Source organism: Thermobia domestica, chromosome 9 (genome assembly GCF_964235325.1).
Source record: "Thermobia domestica chromosome 9, izTheDome1.hap1.1, whole genome shotgun sequence".
NCBI classification, from domain to species: Eukaryota; Metazoa; Arthropoda; class Insecta; order Zygentoma; family Lepismatidae; genus Thermobia; species Thermobia domestica.
Window position 1 is genome coordinate 185,960,691 of NC_137462.1, and position 17,851 is coordinate 185,978,541.

The window sequence follows — 17,851 nt, forward strand, 5'->3', positions numbered from 1 at the left end:
TCGTGTCACAAAAGCCATCATTATTCCACACGTCCTTTTCTATGTGGAACAGAATACAAGGCCAGCAATACAGTTTGTTTCTTGTCTTACATGCAATTAACTATTTCGAAGAAACAAAATAATCCGTTTTGATATTATGTATATAATCTTTCATTTTTGTCTAAATGGAAATGCTTGGAGTTGTTCTACCACTGGTTATTATTTGTTGCTTTTCTTGAAAATTAAGGAATCCAAATGATACCATGAATAATTGGTCCAGAATACAACACTGAAACGGCCGATCCCCACCCCTACTGTCTCCTGTACCAATTGAAGTAATATCACTGCTTGTGCCATCGCTTTGCTGCAAGGGACTCGGTTTCTCAAACGAGTCCCCTTCCATACTTTACTCTTTGAGTCATTTTCAAAATATATTGACCATCTAAAAAGTTCACACTTCACTAGATCTCTTAAAGTGTCAAGATTAATACTGTAAATTTAATAGCGTTAAAACTATTAACTGTAAAAAGCAAACGAGTATTAAATTCGCTTACGACAGAACGCCCGTGCTTAGAGCTTAGACAACATAATATGAGGACTAGCTGGCTGGACCCTGTTCCCTTCCCCGAGAAAAGCCGATTAAAACCCGAACGTTTCCGATCTCCACTTTGTCGCACCCAGCACATGAGCGCTGACTAAAGTTGTGTCAGAACAATTGAAATAGTGTTCTTTTACGAAAATAGAGAAATACAAACAATGTTTTCGTTTTCTTTGGTATATATTTATCACAAAATACTTTAATTAAAATGCCAGGGGACTAGCCTAGTCCCCTAGTCCCCTTGACGGCACGCCGCTGATTACTATCATATCGTCGCATGAGAACCAGAGGAACGTAACTCCATTTTCGTAGGTTTACAGGCGAGAGGACAAAAGTATTATTTTCTTAGAAAGATGTGTTTTTAATAAGATGGAAATTGAGCTACATTACAACAGATGATCGACAAGAATCGACAAGAACAGATGGCGTTACGTTCCATTTGCACCAAGTGGGGCTTTCAAAACGATGTCGAAACATGAAGAAAACGAAAATTATATTTTTGGAGTTAGTTCCTATGGTTCTCATGCGACGATATATAGTTTCGTCTATGTATTTGTCGTTGCATCCTTGGAAGTGGTTCTTCCATAGTATCTTCAAGTTATATCTTCATTTGACTCGGCTTCTGCACTTCTCTGGATGCATATTATACGAAAAACACCATACTATTGTTAAGTAATAGACGATGTAATGTTCTGATTGAGTAAGAGAATTCAGTCAATTATGAGTGTCTTCATTTGAACCAGCGTTCTTGCTGCACTTGTCACATGCTAAACCTACAGAAACTAAAAATCTAGATAGTAAATGATCGGGCGAATCTTCCAATGCTTTAAGAAAACCGGTACTACTGCGGACAAAATCACGTACAGGATACCAATAAAGATAAAAGGACAGTAACAGATCTGTTTTGTTCTTACAAGAGTAGCAACAAGCTCCACATACAAAAGAGGGGAAGGGGGCTAGTAAGTTCTCGGCCCAATCCCCTTTGCATATGTTATTCTGGAATCATTCATTACATTTGAAACATTGATATTTTGTAAGTTTAAGCCAGTAGGGATGATTGTAGCACTGATTTTTTTCTTTATACGTCACTGATAGAACCACGGCGGAGCCAAATATGAAATTCATCCAAGAAGTTGTGAGGTGTCACGAAGTAGTTGTTTTTGGAACAGAAGTTGTCAAAGTAAATTAATGGTTGGATGCTCGACACATTAAGTGTACATTGTTCTTTGTACTCCACTGTCAACAAAAAGTGATCAAACTTTAAGCACGGTGATTTTTCCACAGAAGACAGTGAAAAGTGTCAGTGTCAACTCTGGAAAACGTAGATCTGGTTCATGTCTTAATTGAGCAACAAAGGAATTTCACTTCAAACGAAACCTGAGACTTTGCACATATTCAAAAAATACGTTTGATCAATAAACCCTGACCCAATGGGTGCCCAAATGTTTGAAATGCAAACATGTGACACCTTCTCAGTTTGCGTTTTTTTTTATTTTATTATTATTATTATATATAATATTGGCTCGTTACCAGAATGAAAGTGCCACTACTTTGATCCTTCGACCAAACAGCAGTCAAGCGAGTGGGGTCACTCAGGATCTCCAAGGGCAAAGAAGTTCAAAGCACAGAAGTCTGCAGGCAAGATGCTTGCCTCAATGTTCTGCGATAATGATGGTGTTTTGTTATTAGACTACCTTCAAAGTGGATAACCAATAACACCAGAATATTACTCCAGTCTTGTGACTAAGTTAAAACACACTATTAAAGAAAAGCGCCAGGAAAAGTTTAGAAAATATATGTTGTTTCTGCATGACAATGTTCCCATTCACAAGCTGGAACAAAAATAGATGTTTTGAAGGACGTAGGGTTTCTGTGCATTGACCCACCACCTTACTTGCTATATCTTGCGCCCTCTGATTATTATCTTTTTTCTAAACTACTAAAAAAAAATCTGAAACAGAAATTTAGCAGTGATAGTGAGGTTATAGCAGCTGCACAAGAACAGTTTGCAGCCCCGAACTTTTTTTTTTTAACAACGTTGACCTTCAAGGAGAATACGTAGAATGGACCTGAAACGTTCGTGTATATGGCTAAAGTCCTTCTGATCGAGCCGAGAAGTTATCAGCTCCATCCCCACCCTCGTATTCTATGCAAAAAATTGCAATAATTAACTGCTAAGACTAAAAGGCACAGTGCAGTGTGTTACAACCTTGTAGATTTCACTCGTACAAAATTCAGTTAGTGCAAGACTAAACGCTGACGACATAAATCGCCGAGAATTCTGCGACTGGATAATAAATAATACCATCAGATTAGCCCAGCAATATTATTGAGCGATAAAACATGTTTTCGTCTGAATGAATACGTAACCGGGAAAATAGGAGATCCTGGGCGCAAGAGACTATCATTAATATAAGACACCGTGTAATATAAGACATTCATTTCCAAATTGATCATAGTTTAATAGTGTGGTGTGCAATATATAGAAATCAGCTCTTGGAACTTGTTTTTCTTGACGGTATGTCACCGCCGAATGGCATCCAGACCTATTGCAATGCGTGTGGAATTGTACTGTGACGATATGACGATTAGCACTGTCAAAAGAGTTATCATCAATACAGACCTCTCTCATATTTCGAAATTTGAGCCCGAGAAGTTTCGACACATTCCTTCCTGTTTATTGAATAGGTCGTTGGAAACCTACTAAATGGCTCACCACGGACGTAAGATCATTTTAAATGCCTTATGTACAGGGGTTGTTCAGTCTACATTTGGCCAATTTTGACTTACCTAAAAATTTAGAAGAATCCATGGCGCCAGGTCCGTAAGTGGTCGATGTGTTTCCCTTGGTTTCTAACAATAGCCCGACAGCGTAATTTCCACTGTAATAGGCTTCTTTGAAGAACTGGGAGGGGAATTTTGTCCCATTCCCTTTGCACAGCTTTCCAGTCCTTCCACAGTTGTCACACGCCGTTTTCCCAAAGCCCGCTTCAGCAATCCAAATCCACAATAGTCCATAGGACTTACATCTGGAGATTTAACAGGTACCTCATTGAAAGGTATCACTCGTATATCACTTGCCTCCTCCATCTCCCTGTAGAATGCGAGGGACGATCGTGAGGTATGTGATGAGGACTTGTCCATGTGAATGCGCACCAGATTGGCGTCATTTCCGTACATTGTTGGAATCTCATGCTCGTAGATCGGCCGCATGATCTGTTCCTGAAAATACTGCGTATTTATTTTGCAGTTCTTCTTCACCCTACAAATCTTCAGCTTACCTCGGTAACAGTAGCCAGTAACGACCATGAACCCTTTTGGGAAGGATTCTTTACAGACACGGACCCACCTTCTGAAGTTCTTGGCGCCTTTCTCTCGGTACATGATGGCTCTCGGTTTGCCGCAGTCGGAAAGGTAAATCTATGCTTCATCGAGCGTTACGACGTACATCCACCTTTGTTTTGCCAGAAGCCGTTCGTACAGCTTCCGGGCGTTACACTTTTGTTTCTTTTGGTGGGCATCCGTGAGAAGATGGCCGCGAGCTTTCATGACTTTTTCCAGTTTGAGTTGATGGTGTAACGTCCGGCTCACAAAGACACGTCAAGACGATTAGCCATACATCTTTCTGTTGGCGGATTTTCTTGCATTGCCATTTTGCGAAGTTTCCTCTGCATGGTGGAGGTGGCCTTGGTGCATTCCCGCTTCCTAGGCAACTTCGTTGGTGATCCAAATGGTGGAACTTCGTTGCCCTTGTACTTTTTAATAACATTTTTTATTCCATTTAAACTAATGTTGCAACCATTCTTCTTGCACTTTTTTCTAATGACAGAAACACTAAAGTTGGCGTCATAAAGAGCCGCAACATAGCCTTCCCAAAACCGGTTTAGTTTGGACGGCATTTTAGTCACAGAGCGGAAACCCACACACTTGGAAACAAATTTAACACAACACTCACAACATTGGTCCTGTTTTGTGCGTTATTATCGTCCGCGCGGAAAAACAACTCCGTTCCCAGGAAGCCACTGCACAACACTGCAGGACGCCATGAGCCAGGTCGGGTGAGTCCATTTTGCCCGGGAGGGGGAAGGAACGATATCGGCCAAACGTAGACTAAACAACCTCTGTATACAACATGCCAACAGTCCATTCAAAGAGCTTTTATGCAAGCAAGGATCGGACATCAGTTTAAACATATATCACGATAACGCGTTTCTTGATTATACAATTGAGAAACATATTCCAATCAATGAATAAATTCTATATTAATTTTATACAATTCTAACAGCTCCTTCTGAAACCGAACTTCTGGAACACATTATATAGCAATTTAGCTTTCAAGCTTTGAACGGTTCGTTAGTGATGTGGAGAGAGAAATTATAAAGAGATCCAGTTGCATCACTATAATACCAGTTCTAAATGTTATTGAGATGTGCGTAAACGCCCTTATGGAACCATAAAGGGTTGGTGGCACTGAGAAGCACACATTCGATTGCACTGGCAAGTGCTGTTCGGTCGTGTCAAGTTAGAACTTTTTTCGGTATCCTGTATTCAATGTGAGCGGTCAAAAGTTACATTTTCGACCTTTAAGACATCTATGGAAACGAATAAACTGTAAGTGAATCAACTGTTTAAAAATGGTTTGCTAAATTCAAAGCTGGGAATTTCAGCCTGAGGGATTAGAACAGTGCTGGGCACAAGGGCCGGCCTTAGGTGATGCGGGGCCCGATTGGGATAGTTTTGCGGAGCCCCAGGTTTGCAACTAACTTGTACCAAGGTCTGTAAAACCAGTATATACGTATATACTTTGCTGGTCTAGTGGATATACCCATTTTCCTTTATAACGTTTTTCCATGTGCAAAATGTTCTGGTGAAAAGGCTTACTCTGCTCATTGCTTATAGCAGCTCATTTTTCAGAGAAATAACTCGAATGGATATGCAGACAATGAATGAATATTAAAATACATATTTCACCCTTGTCTCTCGCAATTTTTCAAGATAATTCTCTACCAGTATTTCATAGTTTTCTTCTCTTACAAGTAAACCTGTCGACGTCGAAATCTAGTTTCTTGACCCAACTTAGCAGAGAAGTGTGGAATTTCAAGAAACGAACGTAAGCAAAATTTAAAGTGCTTCCGCCCATAAAGACAGATGCAGTGGCCAAAATCTGTTTGATCAGAATAATGCAGAATAATGTGTTTCAAGTGGTGAAAATTTCATTTTATTTGCAAAACAGGTAAAGGTGTGAAAAACAAAAACACATTAACCGATACTGGGAGGAAGTAGACATCTATTTCAGGGTATGCTTATTATGGCAGCCATCTTAAAGTCGGCCATCTTGTATCTCGCTCGACTTTTTTCAAATAGGAAGGGGGTCATGTAATATATTAAATATATATTAAATTGAGCTAGAATTTTACGAGAAATGGTGAAGTCTTGTTTCCATACTTTATATTTGTAACACATAATGAATTGAACATTGATATGAATTCGTTGGTTCTAAGATTTCTTAAGAGGTGTATTTTTTGAAAGGAATTCAAGTTAGGAAAGCCTAATGTACGCTAGCAAGAACATCGTACGTAGCTACTTATGAAATGTATAATCAACGTGAAATCGTTATCGACTGCAAACAAAATGAAATGGTGATGAGACGATTACAAACCTAAAGGAACTGATGGAAGATGGATGACATATTTTCCATTTGATTATTCAAGTTAGAAGACAAACCATCTTAAGCAGACACCTATTCAGTGCACACTAGTATATATTCGGTTTTCCGGACTTTAATTTTAAAAATATAAGCCATTTCTACGGGATATTTCGCAGGAAAGGGCAGAGTTTGTCCTCCGGTTTTGTATATTTTATATAGCTATAACAAGAATATGCAAAGAAGTCGTACTGAGGCTGATTTATTTAATACCACCTCGGTATTCACGGTAATATCGCATGCCATAATCAATAAAAACGCTAGGAACTTTTACTTAGTGGAGTGTTCAAAATAAAAGAGGGTGTGCACTCAGAATAATGATATACATTTTTACACAAACTCAAAGAAAACAATATTTTTACGCGAGGGGTATAGGTAAGGAAATTTGGGGTGTGCACAATACTCCCAGGACATATCTATTTTTACAACAGAAGGTAAATGTAAAAAATAAACTACTGCAGCATTAAATTCAGAGAAAAAAAAAAGTTTATGCCCGGAAACTTAATACAAACTATTCATTTACTTGTTAGGGAAAGGCTATACCCACCCTTGTGGAGTCCATGTACCTGTATTGCAATATGTTGTTGTGTCTACTTGACAACTGAGAGTACCAGAGCCATCTTAATGGTATCACAGCCACTTGGCCGGAGGTTCCGCGAGCAGAATGGCATGTATTAATTACATGTATTAGGAGCGAAATTTATTCATAGAGTTAGATATGAGACGACAAACAGACTTGTTTGCTCTGGGGCCAAATATGCCTAATATGCAGCACTGGAGAGTAGATTAGACTGGACAGTAGAGTAGACGGCACTAGCGCAGGGCCCGATTGGAAGCAATCGGTTCAATCGGCTTAAAGCCGGTCCTGCTGAACACGATCAAATTGAAGCATGTAGGCTTACCCCAAGATCGTTAACCAAAGAAATAGTAGAAGCAATGTAAGAATCTTTACAAACATTTCGTGAAATCTGAATTCATCTCTCGTTGCGATATTTGAGTCCCACACAAAATATCCGAGAAAACACTGCTTTGACCATTATTTCGCCGGCGATATATTTCTGAAAACGAAACTCTTTTTGAAACAAATAATGATTACAGATGAAAAGTGGGTCGCGTGTGACAACGTGCGAAAACTATCATGAGGTCAACTGGCAAACTATCAAAGCTAACTATTCATTTAATGATAATCTGCTATGTGTCTAGTGGGATTTCAAGGGCATTCTGTACTATGGGTTGCTCCTACAAAATCGCATGATCAATGCAGACGTGCACTATATTTTGATCAAAGCATCAAAGAAAGTGCAGTGCTAGTAAATAAGAATAATTGTGTTCTACCAAGACAACGAGCATAGCATATGCCATTGGTACTTATAGAACATTGAACGGGTTAGGCTGGGACGATTTGCCATATCCCTCAAATTTGCCAGGCATTACGTCATCAGGCTTTCACTTGTTCCAATCTTTACATAACTTTCTGTACGGAAAATCATTCTGTGACTCCAACGATGTCAAATAACACATCGAGAACTTTTTCGTCTTTATACCAAAATAATTCTATGCTGATGGTATTTCGAAGCTGTCAGTACGATGGAGCAAGATCATCGAAGAGCAATTATTTGCGCAATAAAGAATTTTTCACAGCATTATATTTCTTATATTCCCTACGACAAAAAACTGGACAATCTGTTAAAAATAATGTCACATAAAGCAAATATGAGTTTCTGCTAACGCTTTATCAGGCTAGGATGAAAAAAATGAGATTAGAAATACTTAAAAAAAATGTAACGCTAGCATGATGTCATTCAGGATGATTACCCTGGTTATATATAGAAAATCATAAAAGCCAAGCAAAAGTCCTGGTTCCGGAATATGTGATTTGCAACAATACGTAACACAATAATGCATTTTTATGTACAGTAGTTATCTGTGAAAGAGAAAGAGTAGTGTTGCTGTGGTTGCATACGAAACCCAATCATCATTTACAGTGCAACAATTGCTTTAAGTAGAGTATGAATGAAAGGTATTCATGTGTTAAAGCGCATAAAAAGTTGATTTACAAAGCTGAAACACAGTAAAGTTTCACTAAGCGTTCTAGGAATAATCAGTCAAATGGAGTTAAAAAAAAAACTGTAGATGCTGTGAAAGATGATTTCACACGAAGCCGCGAAAATTATCGCGTCCTGTATCAAGTAACTGGATACCTTAGTTTACGGCGCTCAAATTTCTGCCCAAACATCTCCACTTATACGCTCATAAAGTTCACATTCTACAGAACTGGCGCCACACGTCATTCTCTTCGTGCTGTATTTGCGACTGATGTCCCGAAATGCACTAACAAAGATAAACATGTTTCTGAATCATTTTTGCTTCTCTGATGAACACACCTTCAATGTCAGTCAGAATGTTATGGATCTCAAAACTAAATATACAAGAACGAGAAAGGAAACATCTCAAATATCAACGTACGGTGAGGTTTAATGCATAATATTTATAGACCCTTTCTTTTTTCAGAGTCCACCACTACAGTAAAAACATTCTTGGACACTGAAATTTTAAGCTTTATCGTAGTTGGACTCAAAAGTTACTTTTCAAATGGACGGGTCTCTGCCGCACTGGACTTGAAGTTGTTCGTGAATACATGGATATCATAGTTCCAAGTCCATAGATTGGGAGAAACGAATCAACACCCTGCTTCCTAGGTCAGGGATACAGTATACCTGATGTCCGTTGATGATATTAAACCTTTAAGGCCATGAATCGGGAATGGTCGTTGAAAAGTATCTACACAGACTAAGTACGGCCACTATGGACAATTAACGGGGCCTATATGGAAGCTTCATTAACATATAACTTAACATTAATTTTTAAAGTTTTATGTATTTAAAAAAAAACCTACCTCTTGTACTTTACATGCGACAATTTTATATATATATATATATATGCAGAGGGTGTAACGGGAGGTAATGCAAATACTGCAGTAGGTGATTCGTGACATCAAAAGAAGACAAAAAGTTCTCTTGCATATTGTCGAATTCCGTGTCGTATAAGAGTGACAGAGTTGCCAACTTGGAATCAAAAACTGAATCGTGGCAATTGCAACGGAATAGAAAGAGTGCACATACTTCAGGAGATGATTCGTCACATGAAAAGACGGCAAAAAGTCCTCTTCCGTGGTGCATTGATGTGCACATCTTTCTATTCCGTTCCAATTGTCAAGATTCGAATTTCGATTCCAAGTTGGCACTCCTGTCACTCTTACACTACGCGGAATTCGACAATATGCAAGAGAACTTTTTGTCTTCTTTTGATGTCACGTATCACCTACCGCAGTATTTGCATTACCTCCAGTTATACCCTGTGTATATATATATATATATGTCAGGAAAAGACTTCATGACCACTGTATTAATACATACCTTTACCTACATACACGAGGTCTTGAAAAGGAAAAAAAAATCATCCTTATGAGATGCATCATACGGTTAAAATAGTTTCATGAACAAGGTATCATGTCATTAGAAGATTAAAAAACGCACAGCACCTCCTTCGTAATGTCTTATATCATTTAATCGCTCGGTGAATCCAAATAGGTTTAGATTATTATTTTTTTTTTTTTAAGATGTTTCTTGGTAACCACTTTACAATGTATAGTTAAGATGTATTAATTGTACTTTCATCTCTAGACATTTCCTCTTGCTTTCAAACAATACTTTCATGCAACATCTCAAATCTTACATTTACCCCTTCCGGTCAATCTCCACCAAATTATAAATTTTACATAAATGGGATAAATTATAGCTAAAAATGTATCAAATGTTTTATTACATTGAACTTCCAATTGCACTAATATGAAAACACATAATTAATAAAATAATCACACATAGAAAGGAAATAATTTCATACACAAACATTTCATAAGGACAACGCATACGCAATCACAATTTAACGTTAGTAAAAGGATTGTTTTGAACTCAAAAACACATTTCCAGCTTATCACCGGTTGAGACAAAAATCCTTCAATTTCCGTTTGTTGCCTGAGGAATATTAGATCAGAATTGGCCGACTACGAAATGAAAATCAAAACCCAAAATATATTTTTGATGAAAGTAGTATTAATAAGCCTATTATATAACGAACGCGTTGTACACTGTACCAGCGTTATAACTAAAACTGAAAGAAAGAAAAAAAAATGTGACTGTTAATATCTCGAATTACCAGCAAAGAACTACAAGAACTGTTTTGGAGTAAGCTGTTTTCAACCATTATTGCTCATGTTCGTTAGCCGTGGTAAATGAAAAATGATAAATACGTATATTGGACACAGGAATGATCTGAGCATTCATCACAAAACTTTCGCTGCAAAGTATCAGAAATTTATATAACACAACTGTATACTTGAAGTACTGTGTATAAGCAAAACTATCTCATGTTGAAAGACCGGAACAACATACTATATAAATGCTAAAACAGGCAAACTGTTTTCAAGAGACAATAATCGTCCCAATTAACATTAGCACTTCATAATGAATAAACTATACAAAATGCAAAACTGAAAAGAAGCTTTCACAAATCGATAATGTACAAAAGAAATTAATAGGTATCTAGAATTCTAAAAGAAAATCTTACAAATGACTTTAAAAAAAAAAAAATTAAATATGGACAAGAATAAGGAATACTGCTTGAAATATTCCAAATTAAATTATCATGAAATATTGAATGGAAGGAAGGAAAATCCAATGAAAATTTTCTTCTATTCCAATATAGGATATCGTCATCGAAAATTACAAAAGCAGCACTCTTACTCATAACTCACAATACAAGCGCGCAACGATTATAATACACTGCCCAATCGCAGATATTTTGCTACATCATGATTATTTATATATGCAAAATGATACTTTGGACAAAAACAACATTGTAATCATCCAGCGGAAACATAAGTGTTTTCTATAAATCTGTACTTTTAAAATAGGATTTGTCCGGTTACGCGATAAAGTTTTAATTTTTATTTCTAGAAATTCTTGGTTCTTCCTTCCACTAATATCAATCCATTTTAAATAGTAATAATAATAATTATAGGAATAAAAAATCTAATACGTATTAACTACTTACACTTTACAATAGTAAGGAAAACATCCATAATGTATATTTCCTAATACGAACGTCATCGTACAACATTGGCTTTTTTCCTTCTTTTTAACAATCAATCTTATCAAAACACATGTATTTGTTTTTCGCTTTTCAACCTTACTGCTTTCAGCGCTGATTACTACTCTCATCAAAGAAAAACATTTTTTGTGATACACATTTTGAAATAAAGCAAGTTTATTGTGTAATACTACACGAATAGATTTATACTGTTGGGGTTTCCTTCAGTTTCTCAGTTAAGTCACATTACGAAATACAGGTGATCCAAAAGTTAGTTTCGGAGTTTACAACATACGAGTTAACACTTTTTATCTTTTAGTTAAAAAAATAGTGGTTCTTTATCGGGCACACACACACACACACACACACATACACACACATACATAATTCCCTATTACAATAGATATAAGATTGTAATAACATGATTTTAATGTTTCTTAAAGAAAATTTGGTTGCTCCCTTACCGATTTACGTATTGGTTCAACAATAAACTGTATTGGCAATTTTGTGCTGCATATCTAGTAGTCTGTCGTAAGAATGTTATATGCATTATCTCACACGGGAAAATGCTAACACACACATATATATTACGTGAAGACTTTCTTCTTGCTACAGAAGCAAAAAAAATCACCTAAATGAAACACTCATACACACACAGAAAAAAATGCAGCACAGAATGCAAGTTTAGCTCGCATCATATTCATAATTCCAACTATGTATATATATATATATTTCAAGTTTCGTATATATATTTCATGAGTCCTAGGGCTTCTTTTCCACTTATACAGAAAAGCACCTACATCTGCTCACACACGAGATCTCATAAACTTTCCAAAAAGTTTCTTTAATCGGTATCCAGGAGGGAAAAAAATCACTCAGTCAATCCTTTACTTCCCCTCCAATTTTTTTGCGAGAACAATAAAATTTAGGTTCACACTGATGTAAAATATAATACAAACGAAAATGGAGGGGGGATGTGGATAAAGAAAAATGAGGTTTCTAGGATCGTTAAGTAACCTTATTTCGAAAGCACCACTGTGCTCTAGAAAAATAAAAGTCATTCAAGAGTAAGAATAATGTATTATGAAAATAATTCAAATTAATCCACGCTTCTTCTTATAGTCTTCCAGATTTAGCGATCGTTTTGGACCAGTGTCTTTCACAGCATTTAATTTCGGCGTGACGCTAACAGGTGTACCTGCAACACATTATAAATTTCATGAGAAAACTTTTATAAATTTCTTCCGTTAATAATTACTTATGAATAGTATTCAACATAAACATATAAGTCAAGCTAGTTTAGTGTTATATAATAGACTGCTGTTTCACATCTTGGACTGTTTCTGTTTTCTCTCTCTCTCTCTACATTCATAATCCTACACTTCTACAGGATGTTCGGGTAACAATACTAAAAAACTTTGGGAAATGGATCTTCACGAATAAACATTAAAAAGTTTACAAATGCGTCATTTCGAAGCTACAGTCAGAACGATAACATTAAGTCATAACTTGAGAATGAAATGTAGGATAAATATCGGGAAAAAGAACATAGCATTTATTTTGAACCTAGATTCCATTATGTAAGGTAAATGTGGAAATGAGGCAGTGACAAGGTTAGCTTCGAAGCATTAGAAAATCATGAAGCTTTCTACAAAAGAAAAATGACAGATTAGGAACTGAAAAATGGCACACATTTCATATCCACTAGTGCACTAAGGGAATCACGGCGCAAAATAATTATGTTCTTTTCCCTGACATTCATCCGAAAGTTATGATCTTTATATATATATATATATATATATATTTATAGTTTCAACCAATTTTAGACGGGCTATATCTTCGAAGTGCACTCATATTTTTTCATGATTTCGTATCAGGATCTCAGGATGAGACAGAAGTCCAGCGCGGCTTGAGGACAGATGACGAAACTTTGGATGTGGGTAATTCGGATGAAGGCGTATCAGCTGGTGAAATTTGACATCATGACGGCCATCTTGAAATTCGCCATTTTGAATTCAGCTCCAATATTTTAAATGGGAAGGGAAGCATGCGACACATGACTTTGGGCTAGAATTTCACCAAAACTACGAATCTGAAGTTATTTTTCACCTAACTTTAGTCAGTAATGAAATTTTGTGAAGTAAACATTGCATATTGCATCATGTAATGGGTTTTGATTTGTCTTTTCAGGTGATGTAGCATGGCTCTCACCCGCTTAGAAAGAATTGAAATTGTTCTCATCAGTGGGGAACACAGTGCTAGAGCCATCGCTGATGACTTCAATGTCCCGCATCCAGAGAGGGACAACATTACACATACTACAGTGTCGCATATTCTGCAGAAATTTAGTTGCTGGATCTGTACACAACAAACAGCGCAGTGAACGTCTGAGAACTGCAGCGGAAGACGCAACAGCAACGGCAATTGTAGCATCCTTGACGAAAGCCCGGAACGCAGTACCAGACGTTTAGCTTGTTTCAAGTGTAAGTCAGAGATCGATACTCCTGGACACAAAAAAGTGACATCCATACAAACTCCAATACCTAACAGAGGATGACCAGATAGGAGAATGCAACTTGTCCATCAGGACTGGAAAAAACGTCTTGAGTTATGTGTAGCACACAACGGGGAATACATACAGCATACATTGTAGGATCCCACATGCAATGTTTACTTCACAAAATTTCATTACTGATTTTGTTAGATGAAAAATAACTTCAGATTCGTATTTCTGGTGAAATTCTAGCCCAAAATCATGTGTTGCATGCTCCCTTCCTATTTGAAATACTAGACCTGAATTCAAAATGGCGGATTTTAAGATGGTCGCCATTAACACCAAATGAAGCACAACGAAACTGCTTCGCTATTACCGTTTTTGCTTTGTAGTAATCAACGTAAAACCCGGAAATGGCTGATTTCTACCACTTCCGGTTTGAATATCGCCTCCATGAACCAATTCCTAACACTTGACCTAACATGTAGACATCGTGAACAAAATTGGTGGTAATTCGGCAAATAGTTCTCAAGGTTTTTTTGTCACCCGGACACGCGGACAGGAGTAAATATATTGACGTTTTCATAAATCAAAATTCTTAAAATAATAAATAAGTATCAATAACAAGACTAACAGAATAATATTGTAACATGGAAATTTAGTGTGAAACCCAATAAGCATATGTTATTGTCAGACATGCTCTTCGAAAGGTTAACTTTCAAAATTTAGTTTCTACGCAGTGTTTCCATTTTCTAACGCTAAGAAAATGAAATGAAATGAAATCTTTGAGTTTTACGTTCCACGGTTATGCCGGTTAGGCTAAAGGAGACGGTATGAGAAATGAATGAAATGGTGGAATGAAGAAAGTGGGAGGAAACGGGAGAACCCCGAGAAAACCCACGCACACGGTGTTTGTTCACCACAAAGTTCACTTGGCGGGAGCAAGGTTGGAACCCGGGACCCATGCACCAGAGGCGAACGCTCTACCACTGAGCCACCGCGGCCCCTTCTAACGCTAAGAGTCAGTATCGAACAGTTAAGGAAAATGACGTTGACTGGAGAACAGAGAGCTTTCTGTGTGCTTGATTATCATGTATTCAAGTCTGTGATTCGTAAGTGGTATGAACATTTGTGAGATTCAGGTTGCATTTGTAAATAAATGGCTTGATACTGACCGCAATATGGCGCAAAAGGATTGGCAAGAGATAGACTATCGGTTTGGTGTGTGCCATGTTACGCGAGGTGTTCACATAGAACATTTGTAAAATGTTTGAAAAAAAAAATTGACAGTTTACCTTTCTCAGTATGTTTATTAATTTCACAGAATAAATTTCTGATATATATATATATGGCCGCGCAGTGAGCACCAGTAGTGCAGAATGTAGCAGGAAGGATGTCATTTTAGTTACGATTAGGTGTGAGACAAGATGCATTGTGCCTTTGTGATTGAAGGGTATTTCAAACGTGGTTGACAGTGTGGTAGCTACGCAGCAGAAGTTTCGAAAGCACTTCAACATTGGGAGACATGGAAAAGTACCAGAACCGTAAACCATTTGGAGGTGAGTTGATCAGTTTCATGCTACAGCAAGTACCACGAATAAGAAACTATCCGGAAAGCCGAAGACACTGAGGACACTAGAAAACACTGAGAGGGTACGGAATGCTACTGACAGGAATCGTAGACGTTCAGTAAACAAACATTCTACAGTTTTATACATATTACACTGAAGTTTGCGCCGCATTCTCCACAGGGATTTAAGTTATCATCCGTACAAAATGCAGATGACCCGTAAGTTATTCGAGCGCGACTATGCTTCCAGGAAACAATTCAGTACAGATTTTATCAACCTATTGGAAGAGAATAGGAACACTCTTCACAATTTGATTTTGTCGGATGAGGTACACTGTGAACTGACAGACCACGTCAACAAACAAAACATGTGATATACTGCAGTAATGTGAATCCAAAGGAACTTCACGAAAAACCACCCCATAATGCAAAGATCACGGTTTGGTGCCGTGTTTCGGCTTCCAGGATTATTGGACCCTACTTTTTTGAGAATTATCACGGAAACGTAGTCACAGTCACTTCGGAACATTACAGAGTCCTACTGGCGACTTTCGTGATTCCTGAATTAATAACAAAATTTATTTCTCATCAGTTCATTTCCAGCAAGGTGGGGCAACTGCACATACTACTCGAGAAACGATGGCAACGTTACGTACGGTGTTCGGGGGCAAAATCGTATTACATTTTGGGGACATACTATGGCTACCCAGATTCCTCGATGTAAGTACTTGCGATTGCATTACGTGTCCCCAACTTAGAGGATCTGAAGCGTCGCATCAGTGAAATGCTCATGGCAATTTTACCTGCAACGCTGGTGAAAGTAATGGACAGTTTCGTTCGTCGACTTCGTCAGTGCATCACAAAGGACGGTGGTTATCTCACAGATGTAGTTTTCAAAAAATAAACAAAAGATGTCCTAAACAAAACGAAACATGACTTGGGTTATTTTCTTATATAATATCATTATGTTATTTACTAATTAGCACTCTCGTCCTTTACATTCCCTGTATAATGTTATTTTAGAAGCTATAATAAAATGGTAGATTGTTTCTGCCGGACCCTATATGTGCGTGTGTGTGTGCACGCGCGCGCGCATGTATTTATGTACTGAAATCTCTTTACCTACCTTCTTCTTGTGTACCAATTTTGGGCCAGATCAATAAATTCCTACTAGCTCTTCTTAGAATGTTTCCACCCATATATATTCTTCCACACCCTGTTTACTGAAATGTCCACGAAAGAGCTTACAACGTTAGTTTTCTTCTATTTCTTTACTGTGATATTATTCGTGAATACATATTATTTTCCGTGCCCGCCTCTACATTTCTTTGTTCCTACTCTCACTCATTCGCTCTCTTTATGTGCATGAATTCTTCCAGTGTTGACATATCTAAACAGGAAAACTCGCACAAGCTCTGTAACATAATGTGCTTATGGTTTAGATCATGAATTCGTCCTGCGTATACCAAGGATTGTGTCGGTGACGTATGAATATTTATAGTTTTCCAAACGGAAACGTTGCAAACGTATGATCATAGCAATGGATCATGTAGAAGTTCAATGTACTTCTACACATTGCGTTTTGTTGCCACTCCTGTTCACGTAAAACTAATCTACGTGTTGATTGTAAGCTGAAGGTGTTGCATGGGCTGAAGTGGACTTTAAAAGACTACGCAAAATCTGTTCATATTGAACATTTGTATAAAAAATGTATATTCTTTCATTTCATGTGTAATACATAATTGTAAGTTCAGAGATATTGCTCAGCTTTAAAACACCAATACTCTTTTATGTACACTCATGTCCAAAATTATTGTCGCATGTCTACAAATATGTTGTAAAAATATAATTTGATGACGAATTCGCCTGGTATTTCTTATAATGTTAGTATGTGTATAATCGGCAAAGGCATATATGTGGCAAATTTCATGTCAAAAGAGCAGTAAATAAGAACAATAAAACGAAAATTAAAACTGTCTTGTTCATTTAGCAACATTTTGTTTTACTCATTCTAATTTTCGTATTTATAATTCTTTTTCTATGAAATTTACCACAAATATACATTTCCTTATTACACACATAGTATCAGTATTAAAAGTACTCTGCAAAATCATTATCAAATTATATTCTTACAAGAAGACAGTTATAGATATGCGACAATCATTTTGGACATGAGTGTACATCCTGTACTAAGCCACACGCACAATGAAGTACAGTAAGTATTCTTTAATTCGGCACGTTCGGGACCACGGCAGTATCAGATTAACGATTATGCCGGATTATTGAAAACCAATATTATTTTAACACGAATATCAAAGATGCAAAGAATTAAAAGATGTATTTTATATGTTTACGTAC

General features: G+C 37.1%; 1 protein-coding gene across 2 annotated transcripts in view; it reads right to left on the minus strand.

The window, feature by feature from the left end:
• Positions 1 to 10,086: 10,086 nt before the first annotated feature.
• The window catches only part of Rtf1 (RNA polymerase-associated protein Rtf1), a 101,946-nt gene continuing 94,181 nt past the window's right edge, over positions 10,087 to 17,851 (minus strand). For both annotated transcript variants that reach the window (XM_081725636.1, XM_081725635.1), the window contains exon 14: positions 10,087 to 12,627. In XM_081725636.1, the coding sequence (XP_081581762.1) occupies positions 12,524 to 12,627 (104 nt within the window). In that variant the 3' untranslated portion in view covers positions 10,087 to 12,523. The remainder of the gene's footprint in view (positions 12,628 to 17,851) is intronic.